Here is a 23,816-nt window from a genome sequence, read left to right as displayed (position 1 = left end):
AGGGTCACTGGAAACTTGCCTGCCCTGTGGTAACATAAAACAGTCTTTAATGACGGGAGATTGCCCAGCAGTCACGGAATGACACAGAAATAGCCTGATTATTAGAGCTGAGCAGGAGTTGAGACATTACCAGTCATAGTCTTAGTACTGGTCTTCAGGAGAGGAGCTAATTAACTTTTTGTGAAGAATGACAAGACCATTGTTTCTTTGAAGTCCATATTATACCTGGTTGCCTGGGTGATTCTGGACAATCTATATGCACAGATACTCACAGAGAAGGAAGCAGCTTTCCTGCGAGTGCTAATGAAATGTAGCGTAAGTACTTAATTTATGTGATGGGTTTAGTCTTTTTGTCACGGTTGGGTGTTCTCTGTTACCCAGGATTGATTAGGAAGATTCTCATAAGCACAGGTATGGTAGTATATCGTAGGGAAGGTGGAGTAAGGAGGAGGTGTGCAATACTGAAAGGCAGGCCAATTGGAGCAGAAAGGAAACTTGGCCTTCCCCACAATTGTAAAGCAGAAGGTATGAGGCAGAGAAGTTGGCAGTCGCAAGGTGTGATTTGAAAGGCAGAAGGTGAGTGAACCCTCCCTACACACCCACATCCTTTACACTTAAATGCCACCACCATAGACTCATTACTTCGGCTCAGCGTTCCTCATTCCCTGCGGTTCTTTTTAAACACTTAAACATTTTTTAAAGTCCTCAAATTCTTAAATTGAAGAGGCTGATCAGATCTCATTCCTCTGTCATAAGGGAGGACTGCAGAAGAGCACTGGGCTCTTGACACAGAGGCTAGGAAAAGGCAGTGCTAAAAGGAGGCAGGGGAGTTTGAGAAGGTCTAGTAAACACCTGTTGGGATGTCTGCCTTGCTCACCTCAATTGATTTCCTGTTTTGTTGGAAGCTCCCTTTTGAGAAGAGTCTCCTGGTTTGCTGATGGTTTCTGGTGGAGACTGAATGCCTAGTCAAGTGAGGATAAAGACACAGGCTGCCCATCACAGTGTTATCTCATCTGCCTGGCCATAAAGTCTGGGGTGCCCAGAAGTATTCCATCATCGTGTGGAAGGTGTCTATGTGGGATGCAGTCTGAGCAGGATCTGAAGGCATAAGTTAGTTTCCTAAGCAGGTGGTCCAGACTCCCTTGGCACCTCCTCCCGCCATATTGCTGCCCCTCCTCAATCCATACCTGTGGCCTCATGGTAAGTTACCTATGACCAAATGATTTAAGGTCAAAAAGAAATACATGAGCCTGGTTTACACAAAACTGCATAGATAAGCTGGCACCATCTTAAAGTGGATGACTGCATCACTACAATCCCACCATGGGGTGCCCTGAAGAGACACTAGGGAAGGCAAATCTTCCCAGTGGACAGAACTTTGAGCAACACATCTGGTTGTCTATTGTGCCCAGGAGAGATGGCCTGAGGTACGGATCTACTCTGACTCACAGGCAGTGACCAATGGGTTGGCCAGGGACTTAGAACAAGTTCCTAACAGCAATCTAAATATTGCCACTTGGAAACCTGAAATTTTATCTACTTAAAAATAGCATATAGGGTTTCCCTGGTGGTGCAGTGGTTGGGAGTCTGCCTGCCGGTGCAGGGGACACGGGTTCGAGCACTGGTCTGGGAGGATCCCACATGCCGCGGAGCAACTGGGCCCGTGAGCCACAACTGCTGAGCCTGCGTGTCTGGAGCCTGTGCTCCGCAACAAGAGAGGCCGCGATAGTGAGAGGCTCGCGCATCGCGATGAGGAGTGGCCCCTACTTGCTGCAACTAGAGAAAGCCCTCACACAGAAATGAAGACCCAACACAGTCAAAAATAAATAATAAATAAAATTTTAAAAAATAGCATATAAAACTAAGAAGTAATTTAATAAACCATCCAATCCCCTCATTTTCCCATGGGGAAAATAAGGTCCAGAGAATATACGTGATTGGTCCAAAGGGAACCCTAAATAACAGCGAGAATTGACATCTCCTGGATCTCAGTTTAGGTCTCTCTCCATAACAGCACATCCATAATCACTCATTCCTTTGTCAACATTCCTTTAGCTTCAACAATGTGTTAACGCTCTTCCCTGGAAAATAGGCATAAAGATCAATAAGGCATGGTCCCTGCCCTCAAGAAGCTCTTGTGTTTGTTCTGTGTTTTGTGCATATTGGTGCATTATACTTATATCCTGTGACAAGAAATAAGTGAAACCAAAATGGCAAATACTTTTTCAAGTAGGGCAGACTGAATACTTGCCGAAGAGTGCCAAATGGAATTACAAATGCTAGAAAGTGAGCCAGTAAGAACTATATGACTTAAAACAGACACCAACAGAGATATTAATTAATGCAAGGTTGGATTTGATTGTTAAGGGGAGTTTGCATCACTATCACTGCTGGGAAGAGAGCCATTTTTAATGGATTTTGATGGCATCCTGCCTGAGTCTTAGTACCTAAAAGTTGGCCTGGGTGAGATAAAAGTTGAATTAGTTGATCAGGAAGACTGAAGGATGGTACAATCTGCCATTATTTTAAACAGTAGAAAGCGACTGAAATAGGGTGGTTGAGTACCCAAAGGGTTTGTTAATTTTCAGATCTGAGCTTCAAATTCTATTCTTTGATTCCTTAGGAAGCTCCATTCCCTTCCCAATTGACCTTTCTCACAAAAACTAAAAAAGATAGAGACGGTTCACTCCTGTGCATCCTCTTCATCTAAGACTGTTCGACTCACTCTCTCCCCTCTCAGCCTTCGTCCCTGTCTTAGAAGAGGAAGGGTCCCTCCTCCCCTCTCGACCTGAGCCTCCTATTCTCCAGTCCATCCCCTCTTACCTCATTTCACACCCAGCTTCCTCAATCATTATTTCTTTCTGAAATCTTCAGTTTCTCCTTTCTACAGAATCTTTCCCTCTCTGCTTTTTTTTTTTTTTTTTTTTTTTTTTTTTTTTTGCGGTATGCGGGCCTCTCACTGTTGTGGCTTCTCCCGTTGCGGAGCACAGGCTCCGGACATGCAGGCTCAGCAGCCATGGCTCACGGGCCCAGCCGCTCTGCGGCATGTGGGATCTTCCCGGATCCGGGCACGAACCCGCGTCCCCTGCATCGGCAGGCGGACTCTCAACCACTGCGCCACCAGGGAAGCCCCCTCTCTGCTTTTAAACATGTATAGGTCTCCTTTAGTTTGGGGAGAAAAAAAAAAAGACGCTTAATCCTGACGGCCCTCTAGCAACGGCCCTCCTAGCAATTGTACAATCCTTTTTCCTTCTTCCACCATCAAGCTTTGCAAATGAATGGATTACATCTATAAACTCCTGCAATCTGGCTTCCAGCCCAACCACCATTGAAACTGCATTCTTAAAGCTCATGCAGGATTTCTGAAGCATTAAATGAAATAGTTCTCCTCAGTTCTGATTTCCCTTGACCAGGGTAAACTTTTTTTTTTTTTTCTGCATTGGGTCTTTGTTGCTGTGCGCGGGCTTTCTCTAGTTGTGCTGAGCAGGGGCTATACTCTTCCTTGCAGTGCGCAGGCTTCTCATTGCGGTGGCTTCTCTTGCTGTGGAGCACGGGCTCTAGGCGCACGGGCTTCAGTAGCTGTGGTGCGTGGGCTTCAGTAGTTGTGGCACGTGGGCTCAGTAGCTATGGCTCATAGACTCTAGAGCGCAGGCTCAGTAGTTGTGGCACACGGGCTTAGTTGCTCTGGGGCATGTGGGATCTTCCCGGACCAAGGCTCGAACCCGTGTTCCCTGCATTGGCAGGCGGATTCTTAACCACTGCGCCACCAGGGCAGCCCCAGGGGTAAACTTTTGAGGTTTAGAGCATCTTATATCAAGGTCTTAAACCACATTTTCCATGCATACTATACCTTTTTATTAGAGCATTCTATTGTTACTTCAACATAGTTAAAACTGAACTCCCAATTTTCTCCATTCATGTTCCCTCTGAATGATTTTCCTATGTACGACTGATGGTGAGCCCTATGAGAGCTGGGATCACATCTCTCATGCACATTACTATAGCTCCAGCACACTGCCTGGATGTAATCAACATTCAATAAACTTTTGTTGAAATGAATAAATGAATAAACCTTTTCTTCCATGCTCTGAGCCTTAATTCCTTAGAGTCATTTTGGATTCACCTCTCTCCTTTGTTCCATAAATTAAATCAGTGATGAAATCTTGCCAATTATGACTTCAAAATGTGGTGGTTAAGGGTATGGATTTGGAGTCAGGTGGACCTGTTTGACTCTTTGCTCTGCTATTGTCAAGCTGTGACATTGGGCAAGTTCCCTAACCTCTCAGTTTCTTCATCTGTAAAATGAGGATAGTAATGGTATCTTATGCGGTTAATGAGAATAAATGAGGTAATGTGTATAAAGTGCTTAGCACAGTGTCTGGCACATTGCAAGTGTTCAATAAATGATAGCTATAAAATTGTCTTTCACTGCTCCCCACTGTGAACTCAGGCTCCCCTAGGAAGGTCTATTTACTACTTCATATCTTTGCTGTTTCTCTTGGCTGGAATGCTCTCCTTCCTTTCTGCGCATTCAAAATGCTATTTACTCTTTTTGTTAAGTTTTTTTAAGTAATACATATTCATGGTTTAAAAGTTAACTAGATTAATAAGACTTTTTAAAGCAAAAGAGCAGACCTCTACTCCATCTCTCCCAACTTCTGATCTGTACTAGTAAAGCAACCACTTTCAATAATCTTAGCTGTTTCCTCTAATATTTACTTCCGCATTTCTAAATAATGTACTTATACTGATGTTCTTGATCTTTCCATTTTTAGATAGTACTTACTGCCTTCTTATCATGGAAGCTAAAGATTTAGACCTCTTACAACACCATCCTTTCCAACTTGCTTTCCCTTCATTCTACAAAAGAGTTTTTTAATTTGGTAAAACAGTAAGGCAGTGTTCATTATTATGGCTATGCAAATGTCTTTCAGTTTGGAGCCAAACAGTATTTTATCACGACTCATTTACCTTCTTGAGCAACTTTCAATTTTTCCTGCAGTTAAAAACTGCCTTGGTTTTTGTTAGTTTGTTTGCTTTCTTTTATATGTATCGATTACTAATTCTTCACTAATTTTCTCATACCTGTAAAACATTTCTGAATACCACTCTGCATATCATCAAACACATCAGGTAATCTATTAGCTACTTTAAAAAATTCTTTTCTCTAGATACATCCCTCCTGTATCCCTCCATCTTCCTACTCTCCTCTGGCCTGGCTGATCTTTAGGTGTGCCACATAGCTGTCTACCACAAACTTTCTTTCATTATCATCTGGGGAATTCCCTTCACTTCTCTTTTATGTTTACCCCTGTTTCTCGATGTCTTCTTCTTTCTTGGTTTACTCTTTCATATGATGGAATGAATATTCCAGGGTTTCCTAGAAGGGAGGTAAAAATTTTAGATCATTTACTACTCCTGCACGTGAACCCATTGCTCCTGTAGGCAGGTCCACTAACCATTTACTGGAATATTTTTGCCTCCACATCTTTGCCATTCTCCTCCTTAGAATGCTCTCCTACTTCCAGTCTGTGTCTCCAAACGCTATTTGTATTTTCAAACTGATTCTTATTTTTACAAAAATAATGCACGTACATAGTTTAAAAGTTAATTATAAGGAAAAAGACAAGGTTGCACACTCTCACCACTCTTATTCAACATAGTTTTGGAAGTTTTAGCCACAGCAATCAGAGAAGAAAAGGAAATAAAAAGAATCCAAATCAGAGAAGAAAAAGTAAAGCTGTCACTGTTTGCAGGTGACATGATACTATACACAGAGAATCCTAAAGATGCTACCAGAAAACTACTAGAGCTAATCAATGAATTTGGTAAAGTAGCAGGATACAAAATTAATGTACAGAAATCACTTGCATTCCTATACACTAATGATGAAAAATCTGAAAGAGAAATTAAGGAAACACTCCCATTTACCACTGCAACAAAAAGACTAAAATACCTAGGAATAAACCTACCTAAGGAGACAAAAGACCTGTATGCAGAAAATTATAAGACACTGATGAAAGAAATTAAAGATGATACAAATAGATGGAGAGATATACCATGTTCTTGGATTGGAAGAATCAACATTGTGAAAATGACTATACTACCCAAAGCAATCTACAGATTCAATGCAAAATGCAATCCCTATCAAACTACCACTGGCATTTTTCACAGAACTAGAACAAAAAATTTCACAATTTGTATGGAAACACAAAAGACCCCAAATAGCCAAAGCAATCTTGAGAAAGAAAAACAGAGCTGGAGGAATCAGGCTCCCGGTCTTCAGACTGTACTACAAAGCTACAGTAATCAAGACAGTATGGTACTGGCACAAAAACAGAAATATAGATCAATGGAACAGGACAGAAAGCCCAGAGATAAACCCACGCACATATGGTCACCTTATTTTTGATAAAGGAGGCAAGAATATACAATGGAGAAAAGACAGCCTCTTCAATAAGTGGTGCTGGGAAAACTGAACAGCTACGTGTAAAAGAATGAAATTAGAACACTCCCTAACACCATACACAAAAAAAATTCAAAATGGATTAAAGACCTAAATGTAAGGCCAGACACTCTCAAACTCTTAGAGGAAAACATAGGCAGAACACTCTATGACATAAATCACAGCAAGATCCTTTTTGACCCACCTCCTAGAGAAATGGAAATAAAAACAAAACTAAACAAATGGGACCTAATGAAACTTCAAAGCTTTTGCTTTTCCTTTGCCCAGCAAAGGAAACCATAAACAAGACGAAAAGACAAGATGAAAAAAAAATGCGAGAAAATATTTGCAAACGAAGCAACTGACAAAGGATTAATCTCCAAAATTTACAAGCAGCTCATGCAGCTCAATAACAAAAAAACAAACAACCCAATCCAAAAATGGGCAGAAGACCTAAATAGACATTTCTCCAAAGAAGACATACAGATTGCCAACAAACATATGAAAGAATGCTCAACATCACTAATCATTAGAGAAATGCAAATCAAAACTACAATGAGGTATCACCTCACACCAGTCAGAATGGCCATCATCAAAAAATCTACAAACAATAAATGCTGGAGAGGGTGTGGAGAAAAGGGAACCCTCTTGCACTGTTGGTGAGAATGTAAATTGATACAGCCACTATGAAGAACAATATGGAAGTTCCTTAAAAAAACAAAAATAGGGCTTCCCTGGTGGCGCAGTGGTTGAGAGTCTGCCTGCCAATGCAGGGGACACGGGTTCGTGCCTCGGTCTGGGAAGATTCCCATGTGCCGCGGAGCGGCTGGGCCCGTGAGCCATGGCCACTGAGCCTGTGCGTCTGGAGCCTGTGCTCCACAACGGGAGAGGCCACAACAGTGAGAGGCCCACGTACCGCAAAAAAAAAACCAAAAAAAAAAAAAATAGAACTGCCATATGACCCACAATCCCACTCCTGGGCATATACCCTCAGAAAACCATAATTCAAAAAGAGTCATGTACCACAATGTTCATTGCAGCTCTATTTACAATAGCCAGGACATGGAAGCAACCTAAGTGTCCATCGACAGATGAATGGATAAGGAAGATGTGGTGTAGTGAGGTGGATGGACCTAGAGTCTGTCATACAGAGTGAAGTAAGTCAGAAAGAAAAAAACAAATACTGTATGCTAACACATATATATGGAAACTTAAAAAAAAAAATGGTTCTGAAGAACCTAGGGGCAGGACAGGAATAAAGACGAAGACGTAGACAATGGACCTGAGGACACGGGGTGGGGGAAGGGTAAGCTAGGACAAAGCGAGAGAGTGTCATGGATATATATACACTACCAAATGTAAAATAGATAGCTAGTGGGAAGCAGTCGCATAGCACAGGGAGATCAGCTCGGTGCTTTGTGACCACCTAGAGGGGTGGGATAGAGAGGGTGGGAGGGAGACGCAAGAGGGAGGAGATATGGAAATGTATGTATATGTACAGCTGATTCACTTTGTTATACAGCAGAAACTAACACGCCATTGTAAAGCAATTATACTCCAATAAAGATGTTAAAAAAAAAAGCAGTTGGTATGAAAAAGGAAAAAAAAAGTTAATTATAAGACTTGTAAAGAGGGACTTCCCTGGTGGCGCAGTGGTTAAGAATCCGCCTGGCAATGCAGGGGATACGGGTTCGATCCCTGGTCTGGGAAGATCCCACATGCCGCAGAGCAACTAAGCCCATGCACCACAACTACTGAGCCTGTGCTCTAGAGCCTGCATGCCACAAGTACTGAGCCCTCATGCTACAGCTACTGAAGCCCATGCGCCTAGAGCCCGTGCTCCGCAACAAGAGAAGCCACCACAATGAGAAGCCTGCACCCCGCAATGAAGAGTAGCCCCTGCTCACCACAACTAGAGAAAGCCTGCACGCAGCAACGAGGACCTAACACAGCCAAAAATAAATAAATAAAAATTTAAAAAAAAGACTTGTAAAGAGATAAAATAGAAGTCCGTTATCCCCTTCTTCTCCATTCTCAATTCGTACTCCTAGAGGCAAGCACTATTCATTATTTTAGCTGTTTCTTCTGGTATTTACCACATTATTTCTAAATAAAATAACTACAGTGAGATATTTTGACTTAATGACTTCCTATTTGGGAAGATAAAGATTTAGTCTTCTTATGCCACATCCTCTCCAACCTGTTCTCTATATTCCCGATATAGTTTAGCAGGATGTAGAATTCTGAATCAGAAATCATCTTCTCTGAATCTTGGAGGCCAAAATATATCCGAGTGAGTTCACCGTAGTTCGTAGTGATTGCCTTTTCCCTTCCCCTGAAATAAAATACCCCATCCTTTGAACAATCAGTTCTAGGACCGTGCATGCCTTTGATATGATTACTAGAAGACACCTACTTCCCCTTTTTGAAAAGCAAAATGATATTAGATCATCCACAATCCCCTTGGACTTCTGTTCTCCATGATTACTAACCTCATTTGTCAGTACAGTACCCTCGGTGTAATTAATATGGGCTATTTGGAGCACTATAACAGGGAGCCCTGATCTCATCTGACAAAGTGACATTTAAGTTGAGATCTGAAAGATGAATAGCAAAGGCTGTGAAAGCATTCCCGCAGAGATGGCTGCAAGTGCAAAATCTGTCAGGGGAAAAAGAACGTTGGGAACTCAAGGGATAAAAGGTGGCCAGTGGAGTGTAGCTTGGTGAGTAAGGGGGAGAGAAGGCTCACTGGAGGCTAGAGAGGAAGGCAGCGGTCAGAGAATTCAGAACCTTGTAGTTGAGGTTAAGGCAAGAGTTGGGACTTATCCTAAAAGCAATGAGCAGCTACTGAAAAGTCATAAGCAGGGGAGTGATTTGATCTGATTTGTCTTCCAAAGACCTCTGTGGTTGCAGGGTGGGGAATGAATTGGAGAGGGCCAATAGTTAGGAAGATATGGGTAAAATTGGTTTTACATCAACATTAAGGCCAGCTTTGTAAGGGAGAAAGAAATTTCAAATGGGCAAAAGGTAGTCTTACAAGGTATTTTGGGGTTTTTTGTTTTATTTATTTATTTATTTATGGCTGTGTTGGGTCTTCCGTTGCGGCAAGCAGGGGCTACTCTTCGTTGCGGTGCGCGGGCTTCTCATTGTGGTGGCTTCTACTGCTGCAGAGCACAGACTCTAGGCGTGGGCTTCAGTAGTTGTGGCATGTGGGCTCAGTAGTTGTGGCTCACGGATTCTAGAGCATAGGCTCAGTAGTTGTGGCACACGGGCTTAGTTGCTCCGCGGCACGTGGGATCATCCCGGACCAGACCAGGGCTTGAACCCGTGTCCCCTGTATTGCCAGGCAGATTCTTAACCTCTGCGCCTGGTGGAGACCTTTGAATTTCTTCAACTTGCTGATGGCCGTGATAGAGATGCTGATATAACAGCTTCAAATTTTTTTTTCTTTCTTTTCTTAGTATTAGACGAGGAAGTGACTCTTCCTTCTCATCATTCCCCTCCTGCTAGATCCCTGAATTGCTGATCAACCAATTGATCCCAGAAGCAATTTGCTCCCCTCCTTCCCAAGCATGAACTGATGAATCCGGTGCCCTAGTGGGTGTTCTGCCCATTTCCCATGGTGAGATTTCTGAGGGGTTGAGGTAGAAGGTGGGAAAGAGCAAGGGGGGTGATACAGAAGAAGGGCTTCCAAGGGGCTTGCACGGAAATAGGGCAGCAGGACTGAAATGGTCAAGGAACATTTTCCCTTCCCTTTCCGAGACAGTACAAATTATATCTAGTCAAGATGGTAATAGGGACAGAAGACTGCTTCCTCTGAACTCCTGCCTGCAGGAGCCTGGGGCTTCTACTGCAGTCAGCTGATGCACCACAAGAGTTGGTGTTATATACCAAGAGGTCTGACAGTTTAGACAGGAGGAAGTTAGTTTTTGCAGTTCTGTTTATGTAACTGGCCAAATGAAAATGCTGGGTGATGGTCCACTTTTCATAGCCAGTGACAACAGCTTTCTACAACACCTGGGTTTCTTTTGGAAGCTGTGAAGAGGCACTGAAAAGAACAAAAATAATTTCTTCTTATCTAAAAAAAACACCTCACAAAGGAAAGAAATTCTAAAGGATGGGTGTGTGAGAGTAACTCTAACTCCGGTTGAATTTGGATATGGAAATAAATTACCTTGCACAAATTTCATGTTTTGCTGAGCATATTTATGTGGAATTGCAGTTTTATAGTCAAGCAAATTAATCTGGACCCAAGAGTATAGGTGTTGTGATGAAATAAATTAGGAGGACAGAGAGATGGTGAAATTACAATAACAAATGAAAATATGACCAACAATACTGCTATATCTTGGGAGATCCTAAAAGCCTTGCTTTTAAGCTGGGCAACGTGGCAACGGCATGTGAGAAAATACACAATGATGTGTGAGAGAATACTGAAAAACAATTTCCAGTTCTCTAATTTTTTTTTTTTTTTTTTTTTTGATGGTATGCGGGCTTCTCACTGTTGTGGCCTCTTCCATTGCGGAGCACAGGCTCCGGACGCACAGGCCCAGGCCATGGCTCACGGGCCCAGCCGCTCTGCGGCATGCGGGATCCTCCCGGACCGGGGCACGAACCCGTGTCCCCTGCATCAGCAGGCGGACGCTCAACCACTGCGCCACCAGGGAAGTCCAATTTTTTTTTTTTAAGTTGATCTGTTTGAATCTATAAGCTAAGTACATTTTTTCCATTCATTTAACAAAATTGAATATGGAAAGATATTACTTATTATTTATTAGTAAGCACTTGCATCCCCAAATGTCTAAACTCATTTTCTATTACCAATTTTATTGATAAGGATGTATTTTATTGATAAGGATTCTAGACTTATACCTAGAACAAATGGCAATACGCTCTTCCACCCCCAAATTCCAGTCAGTGTCTAGAATAGTGCCTGCCACATAGTAGGTGTTCAACAATTAGTGAATTAAATTACGTTAGTCGTTCTGCTCAATAAAAGGAAAGCCAGAAAATATACTTTTTCTATTTGAAAATAAATCTTTGAAAGAGTAGAGAGCAAAACCTTAGATCCATTTTGCCAATAAAATAAAATATCCTAATATCTGACTAACAGACATCTAACATAAATCTTAAAAATCACTAGATACAGCCTTAAGTGTGAGTAAACACAAGGAACCATCATAGGGAAAGAACTGGAAACGCACGGTTTTACTTCTTGGCAATTAGGACAGTTTGGGAACATACCTTAAGTCTCCTGCGTTTGCACTTCGGTGAGGATGGGTACTCGTGGCTCACACTATCAAGTGCAAACTTCTAGGGCGTTTCTGAAGATCCTTTTGGGTTTGAGTTCCTCCGGGCCGTGCCCGCCCACACATGCTGGGCGTCTGCCAAGACGGTGTGTTCTTTTTCTTAGATTGTCCGGCACTTCCTCACCGACCTCTCCCTCCACCCTGGATTTTGCCCACTGCGCTCCTTCTAAAGCCTTCTCATATTGTAGGGTCCAGTTTAACCTCCAGCGCTTTCGAGAACGCTTCCCAGACCCCCTTTTCAGATTTACTAGCGCTCTCAGCACTTGGCACCTCTAGTCTAGCAGCCATTACTTCTAACCTGTTGTTTTGGCACGTGGTTAGCCCTGACCAGAGCGCGACACCTCCCCCCACTCTGGGGAGGTCTTTTAAGAAGTCGCCGTGTCCAGCCCTTAACACAGCCTGGTGCAAAGAAAATGCCCAGGAAAGGTCTGTTGAAATGAATCTAAACCCCAGAGGGGAAAAGGAGAAGCGCTTGCGCCCAGCAGTAAAGGCCCTTCACGACCCAAGGGTAGGCCCGCGGTGTAGCTGGCCCCTGTCCCCAGCGGCACACTGGCAGGAGAAGGTGACACGGTAGTGGCTCGTGGAGATGCCCCTGAACTTCCTTTACTTATTTCTTCTTTACTTTTTCAGAGGAATCTGAACGTTCTGCTCCAACAGCCTCGGGGCACGCCGTAAAGGGCGGTGCAAACCGGGCGACGTGGGTTGGGACGGCCAGTCTCGTGGCAATTCTAGCCTCGGCTTTCATATGTAATGTTTAAAGTTTCGCAAATTCCAGTTCTAAACTAGGAGCCGAGGGTGGAGAGCGTTTCCCGGTGCACAATTTTTCGCGTCCTAGGGAAGGCTCCGGGCATTCGGGGCTTTGCCTCACGTATCCTTTTCACATTTCCCACCGCAGGGAATCTACCGAGCGCTCCTGGCCTCCACTTCCAGCCCGAGCTGAGAACCGCGGTTCGGTCCAGCGGTCTCAGCCGCTTCCTCCTTCAACCCTCTGGGCAAATCCCGTGCGGGCGTGTGGGGGAGCTCCCAGCCCGCAGTACTAGGAGGAATAGGGGCGCGGCGGGACTACAACTCCCAGGCTGCTCTGGGAGAAGCGAGGGGGTGGGGACGAGAGGGAGGAGTTTGGGGAAGGGGGGTTGTCAGGGAAATCCCGCCCCGCTGCACAGCAGCAACGACACAAAGCCTGACTTTACAACCTAATAGAGAAAGTGGAAGTGAGACGGTTTAGGTGGGGAGACAGGACGAGAGAAAGAACCAGAGGAGGGAAAGCCGCGTAGGTGGGAGCGGAGCGAAGCAAGGGTAGTGGGGAGACCCGCGCCTTTCCAGATGAGGAGGGGGCGGCTTTCATAACTAATCCCCCCGCCCGCGCCCCGCCCCGCTCCGCCCCGCCCGCGCTGGGGTCTCTACAGCGCCCTGCCGGTCCCGGCTCCTCGCGCAGACCCCGGCTCCGCCCCGCCGGGAAGCGGGGAGCCCGGCTGTCTGGCGGGTTTGGGGCGGGCCGGCAGGCTGCACCGTGGCTCCCCAGCCCGAGTGCGAGACGAAAGCGCCGGGCGGGCGACGCGGCTGCCGCGGACTGAGGAGGGGCTGCGAGCGAAGCGGCGCGGCGGACGAGTTAGGGCCGGGGCAGGGCAGGCTGTGGCTCCCGCCCAAGCCAGGGGAGTAGTTTCGGGCTGAGGCGAGGTGAGGCGCGGGGCGCCTCGGGAGGGTCCCCGGTGGCCGCGAGCGGGGCGGAAGCACGCGGGCTGGCCGCAGGGAGGGCGGGCTGTGGCTCCGCGCCGGGGAAGAGTGCAGACGGCGGGGTGCCGAACCTGGCGCTGGTGGAGAGATCGGGGCGGCCCCCCTCCCTGCAGGAGGAGCCTAGCGCTCCTCCGCCATCCCTTCCCTGCGCGCTCGGCTCGCTTTCTCCGCGGGCTGCTGCGGGAGCGGCGGGGCGGCGGAGCTGGGGGAACGGCGGGGCCGCCGTCCCCGGGACGGGCGGGGCGGGGGCGGGCGGTGAGTGAGGCGGGCGGGGGCCGCGGGTGCGAGGGCGCCTGGGGGCGGGGGGAGTGAGAAGAGCCGCTGAGGGCGGGCGGGTGGCGGGGCAGCCAGCCTCGCCGTCCGTTTCGCGCCGCCGGCCCACGCCGCAGTGTGTGTTGTGGACGGCACCTTCTCAGACAGCCCAGTAGAGCCCAGCTCGGCGCCCGGCAGCCTTCGACGCGATGTTCCGCCGGAGCTTTAACCGTTTTGTAAGTACACTCCCTGCGGCTCCACGCGTGCCGGTTTGCTTGCTCGCCGGCCCCTTCGTCCGGTCCCTCAGAACAATTTTCTGAGGGGATGACTCCATCTCTGGGAGACACCACCACCACCCGTTTTTACATTTTAACTGAAACACGCTGCCCAGGCGGCCAGGGTGGGAAGGCAGGTAGGGCTCTCGGAGCAGCCCCCCACCCCGCCCCCGACCCCGGACAATTTGTCCGGAGCTTCCCGGGGCTGTTACAGACCCTACCTCGGACGGGGGGCCACCCTCGGGCTGGATGGGGAGGGACCCGTGGAGGGACCGACCCAGGGGCCCCTCGGTTTGCCAATTAGTCGAAGATGGCGTTTTATTATCTGGGAGGTTGCTTTCTTTTGTTTCCTTTGCCACGAGCACATGGAGGTAAACCTAGACCTGTCACCGTGGCCCAAAAAGGACCTGGGGGCTGAAGGGTGAGAGGCTGGGGCCGGCCTCAGCCTTGCCCGGGGCTCGGCCGGCTGCTGACCCGAGGCCGGGCAAACTTTGGAGACCCAGCCTAAGCCTCTCACCTTGAGGGTATAATAAAAGCGAGGGTGATCGTCAGGGTGGGTCGGGTGGAGGTGGAGACGCGAGGAGGCTGCGCCGCCGCTGCCGAGCGCCGGGTCGGAAGCCTCGCCGAGCCCCGAACACCCCAGACATTGACCCAGGGGAGAAGGAAGGGAGCTGCGGCTGGACTCCTCCGTCCACGTTGACCCCCTCCCACAACCCCAGAAAAGGGAATTTCATTGCCGAGGGAGTTTGGCACCGGGACAAGCGATTTCTGGCTACTGACTTTTTTGAGTAATCTGTTTACTCCTGGAGGGTACCTTAAGAATGGAGTAAAACCGGGACCATTTACTTCTATGCTGCTATTTGTAGCAAGTTCCTTAATTGCAAGATGAGGTGGCGGGAATAGGATTTTATTTCTGCCAATGATGTGAAAGAAAGGGTTCGTATGTAAATTTTCATTTTTCTGTCCTTAGGAAAAATGGTTGAGCGCTGTGAGCGCCCACCCCCCCCCTTCCAATGTCTGTTTGAGAACTTGTCGGTTTGGCTCTTTTCCTGCGATTATTCCAAATCGAAGCGTTGCTAGCATTTTTCATGCGTCGGATGAATTTACTCTCATGTTTTTCTGCGCTTGAAACTTTCCCAAATGTACCCTGGCTAAATGAAATAATTGTACATCCCATTTTAGAATGTTATTATCACAATAGTGCTATGTTAATGTTTTTCTAAATGTTTACCTCACCCAGAAGCCGTGTCTTATGAAATTGGAGCAGGTTTACCTGTGGCACAGAGCAGTAGAGGTTGTGCATATCAGGATTTTGAAATCCGTAGGAATTGGATTGTACTGGATGCTTTGCTAAAGCAAGTGACTGAAATTGGTTTCTCACATTTAGCCTGAGAAGGTAAAAGAGCATTGTACTTCATAGTTCTATTTCACATAGATTCTTGTGATCCTGGAGTGTTGTTTGGGGGTGACAAAAAGGGAAAGGTGACAAAGAGGACTAATTGTAATATTTGGGAAAAGAATAATCTTTTCAATGGCTCTCTTATACTGGAAAACAACTGGCCTCTGGTTCATAATAAATTCATTAGCTCAAAATTGAGATCATTTGAAACCAAACAACCCAAGTATCAGTCTAAAAGCCCCCTTTGCTTTTCTTTTGCTTAGCGTGATCTGCGTTTTATGAGTCTAGTAATGAAGCAGTGCTGGCCCAGGAAGCTAGGGCATGCAGCAGAATTTGCAGCAGTTGTTGAGGTGCCAGCCTGCAGGTTTGAGGCTAGTACTTTGCATCCCCGTCCAAGATCTCTGCAGAGAATCACTTACGCTCACACTGAAAAGAGCTTTGACCTCATTGTTTCGGCTGGAATGCCCAGCTGCTCACATTTTCCTGCGCAGCCAGGACTGTGGTTAAGTCTCCAGCATTTGTACCAGTGCAGTAAATTGAAAGCTTCTCAGGAGTTGTATCTGATCCCTAGGCCTAGGCCAAGGAATTAATCTGCAAACCCTTGGACTGAATGTGAAACATGCTATCAAATACTCATTGCTAAAGAATGACTTCAAAAAAAATTTTTGGTCGTGGGGGGCGGCAAATTGTAGCTCCCCTAATCAGTGAGCCAAACACTGTCCTCATCTTTAGCCTGGTAGAGATTGAGGGGCACTCCCATTTACATCACTAGAAGGATACAGTTAAAGATTTAGGTTGGCCTTGGCCTTGCACAGCAATGTACATGTAGTCTAAGTTGTGTGCTTTTATATTTCAGAGATGGGGCTGTGAATTCCTTTCAGAATTGTGTGTTTGTGTGTGTGTGTACCTGTATGTATGTGAAATTGACTTTGAATGTGATGTAAATTACAGTGGTGTTGCTTATAATTCTTGGTCACTGAAAACTAGATATTAAGTGTTAGGACAGGGCTTTACGTTTTAAGCCTGACATGGGGAGTAGTATCAACTTCTATGGCTCAGTAGTGTTTGCTGAATCGTCTAAAAAATGCCAATTATTTCCCCAGGTTCTGCAGTTTCAAGCTAAACGAAGTAGTGATTCATTGTATTTTTTAAAGACATGGCCTTGACGTCTTTGCCATTAAAAATTGTCTTCTTTCCTTTCTGATGAATTAGGACTTTCCTTTTGACAGTTTTGAGGTAGAAAGAAATTGGTGGATTTGGTGTAGGATTTTCGGATTTAGGTATGTAAGGGGTGTCTTAAAAGATTTAAGAGTTGGATGTCTACAAGTACAATAAAAGCACCGCCTGTTCCCAGTCAACATCTCCATTCTCCATAAATACAATAAATAAATAATAGTTGTTTTGTCTATACAATTTATTTCCTTTAAAAGCATGTGGGTTTTTTTTTAGAATTTTTTTTTTTTTTTTGGCTGCGTTGGGTTTTCATTGCTGCGTGTGGGCTTTCTCTAGTTGCGGCGAGCAGGGGCTATCTTCGTTGTGATGCGCGGGCTTCTCATTGCGGTGGCTTCTCTTGTTGCGGAGCACGGGCTCTAGGCGCACCGGCTTCAGTAGTTGTAGCTTGCGGGCTCTAGAGCACAGACTCAGTAGTTGTGGCGAACGGGCTGGGCTTAGTTGCTCCGCGGCACGTGGGATCTTCCTGGACCAGGGCTCAAACCCGTGTCCCCTGCATTGGCAGGCGGATTCTTGACCACTGCGCCACCAGGGAAGTCCCTAAAAGCATGTTTAATTGGAAGTCTGGGCTAGTTGAGACTTAAGGGTCAGGGACTTTTATGTTATTTTGTCTTTTACCCTTCATAACATTCCTAGTGATTACAATAGCATTTTCACATGGGTTTAAAGGTTTAATGAGAGTCTAAACAATGAGAATTCCCCCCATTTAACTTAGTAAATTATTTCATGCTAATGATTCAAAATAAAACATTCCTCGATAAAGTAGATCAGGGGGCTTGGCCAAGTGGATGCGGTCTAATTAGCTTGTCAGAGAGTGATATTAAACGGATATGAATTTCTAGATCATTGACATACAGAAGCTTAAGTTTTGAGTTGAAATACTGGAAAAAAATTATATCTCAGATTCTAGAAGCTCTTAAACTGCTTTGGTTCCATAAATCATGCAGCGTATAGTAATGATATCACATAGAAAATTTTATATCTGTCAAAAGAGGCCCAGGACTGGAAAGAAATTAGACTGCATAAGGTGTAATGAAAATTCAAAATAAGACCAAAAATATTCAAAATAGGTAGCCAGTTTACTATTTTGAGTCTGATCTCGGGTGGCCTCGGCCTACAGCGGCTTGAAGCAGGATTTAGGTTCCCCTGCCAGAGACTGAAGTCAGGTCACGGCAGTGAGAGCGCTGAATCCTAGCCACTAGACCACCAGGGCTAGTGGCCAGTGACAAGGACCTGGCCCGTCGGCTTTGTAGAAATGAATTCCCAAAAAGAGACGGAAAGTAGTAAAACAAGTGTTTATTAGGAGGAAAGAGGGCTCAGAGAGAGTCGTGCCCTCGTGGTAGTTTGAATCACTTATATGGGGTGTTTCTTCCAGGTTTCCCTTGGCCAATCATCCTCCTTTGCCTGATTTTTTTTTTAAATGAATTTAATTAATTTATTTATTTAGCCACACCGCATGGCATGTGGGATCTTAGTTCCCCAACCAGGGATCAAACCTGTGCCTCCTGCAGTGGAAGCGTGAGTCTAAACCACTTGACCGCCAGGGAAGTCCCATGACTTTGCCTGGTTCTGAGTCCGTATTTGGTTTATCTCAGGGTCCGCCAATGTGTGTGCATGCATCTCTTAGCCAAGATGGATCCCAGCACAGAGGCCTATGGGTGGGTTGACATCACCTAGTGTGCGGTGGCGCCTCCTCCCTTTTGACCTCCAAGGAGCCTTTCTGTGTAGTCAGGAAGGTCTTCTTAATCCGGAGAATGAGGAATGTGTAGTCTCTTTATCTTTTCTCTGGGCAGGGCTCAGCTCCTCTCTGTTCTCGCTATTCTCTTTGTCTGGGAGTATCTGTCCACAGGGGACAAACTCCAGCTGCTCAGTCTGGGGCCCATCTCTCTCCTGCCTCAAGTCCAAGGCAAGGCCAGTCTAGTGAAGCAATATATGAAGGCAATTAATAAAATTCAGGTAATTTTTTTTTTTAGGAGCAAGGTTTTTTGTTTTTTCCTTGAATTATCATTATCAGGGTAATTAGACTTTTTTTCTCTGTTTCACCTTACTGAAATCCTTGGCCTGACTTTGCTGAGCATGGAAAATATTGATGAGTTTATTTTATTGTGTTTAGAAATTTATCTAAATGTATGTATTGCAATATTTTTGCATTTACACAAGCATTACAAATGGCCTGTGTGCATCTTGGCTCCTACCAGGTAGTTCATACGTGGCTGGGTTTAACAGGTGAATTTGTCCCTACTAAAAGCAACCTTTTATTATCATATTATATTGTAATTTCCTTTTAACTTATGTGGTACCTTACATTAGTCTTCCTCCACTGGGAGAGAACCAACCCCTAATGCCCTAGGGAATCCATTGTTTGTAATACTCATCTCCTCTGCGTGCATCTTGATGAGGAATTATAGTTGAGAAAGACTGCCCTAGACTGTGAAAGCTGCTGGGGGCAAGGACAGTTGGCACAGTGCCTGGTGCATAGTAGGTGTTTGATAAATATTTGAATGAACAATTTTTATATGTTTCACATAAATAATAGCTTCCAGTTATAGACAGTGATATTTATAGTAAATTCTTCCTTATGAAGAACGATTAAAGAATGAGGAGTTCGGGCTTCCCCGGTGGCGCAGAGGTTGAGGGTCCGCCTGCCGATGCGGGGGACACGGGTTCGTGCCCCGGTCCGGGAAGATCCCACGTGCCGCGGAGCGGCTGGGCCCATGAGCCATGGCCACTGAGCCCGCACATCCGGAGCCTGTGCTCCTCAACGGGAGAGGCCACAACAGTGAGAGGCCCGCGTACCGCAAAAAAAAAAAAAAAAAAAAAGAAAAGAAAAGAATGATGAGTTCTAGTTAATTGGGTGTGATATTGTGATTTATAATAACAAATATATGTATATTTGGTCTTTGTTTCTGGCCCAGAGCTCCTAAAACCCTCTGAATTTCCAACACTGAGAGCAATAAAGGTGTCTTTTATTATGTTAATTAGGTGAATTAGAAAAGCACCTCAAGTTGGGGGCTGGTTACCAGAGGAACCAACCCTTTGATTAGAGGGTTGGAACTTTCAGTCCCACTCCCCTGATTTCTGGGGAAGGGAGAGGGCCTGGCGATTGAGTTTAATCACCAGTGGCCAATGGGTTAGTCAGTCATGCCTATGTAATGAAGCCTCCATAAAACCCCAAAAAGACAGGGTTTGGAGAGCTTCCAGGTTGGTGAACTCGTGGAGATTTTGGGGACAGTGGCACGCCTGGAGAGGGCATGGAAACTCTGCGCCCTTTTCCCATTCCTTGCCCTATGCATCTTCTCTGTTTGGCAGTTCCTTTTATAATGAACCGTTAATCTAGTAAGTAAAATGTTTCTCTGAGTTTTGTGAGCCTCTCTAGCAAAATAATCAAACCAAAGGAGGAAGTTTTGGGAACCTGATCTATAGCCAGTCGGTCAGAAGTACAGGTAACAACCTGGCCTTGAGGCTGGTGTCTGAAACCCCAGGCGGGGGTTGTTAGAACCCCCAGTTTGTAGTCAGTTGGTCAGAAATACAGGTGATCACCTGGCCTTGCTACTGGTATCTGAAGTGGCGGGGAGGGGATGGTTATGGGGGGAGTCTTGTAGGATTGAGTGCTTAACCTGGGGTAGCTGATGCTGCCTCTGGGTAGATAGTGTCAGAATTGAGGTGAATTATGGGACACCCAGCTGGTGTCTGAGAATTGCTTGTTGGTGTAGGGACCACCCCCGACGTAGGAACTATGATCAGAACCTAAACATTGGGGTCTACTATATACTGATTACCAATTTTTAAAGTATTAGAATAAGTCTATCTAACGACAAAACTATACTGACCATCTCTTAGATGATTACACCATCTTATGATCTTGGAGAGCATTATTTCATTCAACAAATATTCACTGAGCATCTGTTATGTACTGGGCACTGTGGTGGGCCCTGGGACACATTGGTGAGCCAGACAAACTCCCTGTCTTCCTGAGATTAATGTCATTACATACACGGCTCAGAGGACACGGTGAGTGCTCCACGCAACTTGAGTTTTTGTGAATTAGTTACTGTTGTGTACTTACTTGTCATTTGCCTTTCTACCAGAAATAAAGTGAGCAATCTCAGATGTTTTCTGGTTGTCTGGATTTCAGATGAAAAGGAATTTGTTGCATTTGACACCTTCAATATGACCTATACATGGCAAACTGCTTTTTTGCCAATAGATGTTAGTCCGATCCTGTGTAAAGTGGGAAACCTATTTAGAAATGAATCACTATTACTTGAAATAAATATTAAATAACCTGAACACAAGTTTTTTCCTTTTTTTTCCTGATCAAGCAACATAAAACTCTGAATATCTTCTAAATACCTTCTATAAGGGTTTACCGTTTGCTCCTTCTGTTTATGATTATTGTTCGTAATTCAAACCTTTAGTGGGTAATACTGAGTGCGTACAAATCAGGTAGCTTCCAGTGCTCTTAGTGAGCTTTTAGCAGAGGTGAGATTTGAGCAGGTAAAGCTGGCCATTTTCATATTGATGGAACTGTCCAAATGAGCAGCTGGGCAGTGGGTTCTGGGAGGTAAAGGATGGCCAGTGGGCCCTGGGAGAACCATAACTAACATCCCTGTGTCTGGATGATGTGCAGAGAACTAGCCCATGAGTGAATTCAAATACTGGTTTGTTGAGTGATGGAAAAAAATCATTAAGGCTGACTGCTTGTCTAACCTGGTTGATCAGTTCTCCCAAAGAGGTGAAAGCGTGGGACACAAAATAAAAACACTTTTTTTTCCCCTCAAGGTGGTGGGGTTTCCTCTACATCTAGTGCTTTATATGGAATAATCTTTTGCATCTGGAATTCTTGAGATTGGGAGGAATTTTCAGGTTGGGAGGAGTGAGGTTCGAGGCTTCCACAAGTGAAGTAGGTGCTGTTTTCAAGTTTATTTCCGTTCACTTGACACTTACCTTCCTGGCCTGGGATAAAGGTAGATCAGTGGTGATTGTTAAACAAACATTAGCACGACTGCAGCATATGTTAACACTACCGCAGTTTAATGATGAATGAGTAATCAGCACTGCAGATATGGGCGAAGGGTGCCCTGTGCCAGCACACTGGCAGACAACCCCTCAATTACTGCCGTGTATGGAGGGATTGCTGGTTCGGCTGACTTCTTGATTATCTGAGGTTTATAGATAATGTTGGACCGTGGATATCCAGATTTGGGAGGTTAATATGTATTTGTGAAATACAGATTGTCATCAGTTTTTTGCCCCATATTTATTTAATAGAATATGGGAGGATTGGTGAAGACTACCCTGTTCAAGCAGATGCCGTGTATTTTTTTAGACTCCTCCATTATATGCTGTCTTAAAGCATTACGGTGGCTGTATTTTCCTAGTCTCTTTTTCATGTCGATATTGAAAAAATCAGCAGGTTTTTTTTGGGGGGTGGCTGCATCGGGTGTTAGTTGCAATACGCGGTTGGGCAGGGGAGCTTTGTTGCGGCATGCGTTATCTTTTGTTGCACCGCGGGCTCTTCCTTGTGGTGCGCGGGCTTCTCTCTAGTTGTGGTGTGCGGGTTTTTTCTCTCTAGTTGTGGCGCGTGGGTTCCAGAGGGCATAGGCTCTGTAGTTTGCGACATGAGGACTCTCTTGTTGAGACGCGCAAGCTCAGTAGTTGTGGCTCGCGGGCTTAGTTGCCCCTCGGCATGTGGGATCTTAGTTCCCTGATGACCAGCGATCGAACCTGTGTCCCCTGCATTGGAAGGCAGATTCTTTACCACTGGACCACCAGGAAGGTCCCCCCAGAGGAGTTTTCTTGATAACGATTATGCCTTTAGCACAAACCCAATTCCCCAGATAACAACTATGTCTGTGTCAAGGGTACCAACCTTGTAAGCAGAGCTTTTTAAGAATAGCAGTCACAGACTTAACTGGTGGCATAGTGATTAAGAATCCACCTGCCAGTGCGGGGGACGCGGGTTTGAGCCCTGGTCTGAGGAGATCCCACATGCTGCGGAGCTACTAATCCCGAGTGCCACAACTACTGAGCCTGTGCTCTAGAGCCCGCAAGCCACAGCTACTGAGCCCGTGTGCCACAACTACTGAACCCCGTGCACAGCAGTGAAGACCCAACACAGCCATAAATAAATAAATAAATTTATTTATTTATTTTTTAAAAAAGAATAGCAGTCAGTCTCAGACCTGCTCTGTTAACTTTTTCCTACATGTTGTTAGGAAATCCTGGTATTTTTCAGTGAATGGAAGTGACTTGTCCTCGGTCATTAAGCTAATCAAGCAGCAGAACTGAGTCTGAGACTCCCAGCAATCACCACCTTTTTTTCATTGCTGCACATACCATGCTTCTGGATTATGGGTCATTCCTTTTCATATTGTTGAATGCATTCACTATTTGTCACTTGCAGCAGAAGAGCAGCCTGCCGGTGGTAAATTGATGCACCCAGTGGGGGAGCCAGGAAGTATTGATGTTTCTGCCAGTTTAGCGTCAACACTTGCTGGTTTCCTCTCTGGAGCATCACAGAGTTCGTGGATTTTCATTTTTTCTGACTTTGGTACTTTCATCACCGCCCCCACTCCTCCTTGTTCCATCCAATAACCCATAGTCCCAACACTCACTTGCATCATTAATTCATCCCATTCTGTACATGGCTAGGTGTTAGCTCATAGGCAGCTGATTTTAAAAGTCCTTTTGGGTAACATAATTCCAAAGAGCGGGCATACTGAAGAGTATTTAGTTAAGGATGATTATATAGGAAAAGTTGCTAAAAGGAAAACAAAATTCTTGGGCTAATGAATGAATTTTATGGAAATATTTATAAATACTGTTTAACTTCAGGATTGTTCTTTGAGTTCTATGGTCATGGAAAACCCCAGAGATATCTCTCTGGTTATTCTTAAGTTTCAGCCTTTTTTTGAAAACTGTTATCAAAAAGGAAAATTAATAATTCTTTTATGTTTTTGGACAAAGAATAAATCAGGAAACCATACTGGAAGATGCAGTAATCCTGCAGATCAACGGGGAGCAGAAGCCAGGAGGGAACTGTCACAAATAAGTAACAGCTGGGTAGAGCAGATTATGTAAGTTACACCTGTTGTGTAAGCAGTTGGGGCTGTTCTTTAAGCTTCACAATTAATGTCGTTTGCAGTAATATGGATTAAGGGATCTATAAT

At 45.3% G+C, this 23,816-nt stretch overlaps 1 protein-coding gene across 5 annotated transcripts in view; it reads left to right on the top strand.

Moving 5' to 3' along the window:
- The first annotated feature begins 216 nt into the window (after positions 1-216).
- Positions 217-23,816, top strand: part of ATP11C (ATPase phospholipid transporting 11C (ATP11C blood group)) — a 182,496-nt gene continuing 158,896 nt past the window's right edge. For 3 of the 5 annotated variants that reach the window (XR_014298532.1, XM_082681818.1, XM_082681819.1), the window contains exon 1: positions 13,847-13,976. Coding sequence is in view for 4 of the 5 variants with exons in the window: in XM_082681818.1 (XP_082537944.1) it covers positions 13,950-13,976 (27 nt within the window). In the remaining variant the exon portion in view is untranslated. Of the gene's footprint in view, positions 316-13,378; positions 13,432-13,846; positions 13,977-23,816 lie in introns of those variants that run through there. The other 2 variants (XM_082681816.1, XM_082681817.1) reach the window with 2 other exon arrangements.

This window comes from Grampus griseus (genome assembly GCF_964374135.1).
Source record: "Grampus griseus genome assembly, chromosome: X".
Classification (NCBI taxonomy): domain Eukaryota; kingdom Metazoa; phylum Chordata; class Mammalia; order Artiodactyla; family Delphinidae; genus Grampus; species Grampus griseus.
This window is presented reverse-complemented; position numbering and strand designations above follow the sequence as displayed.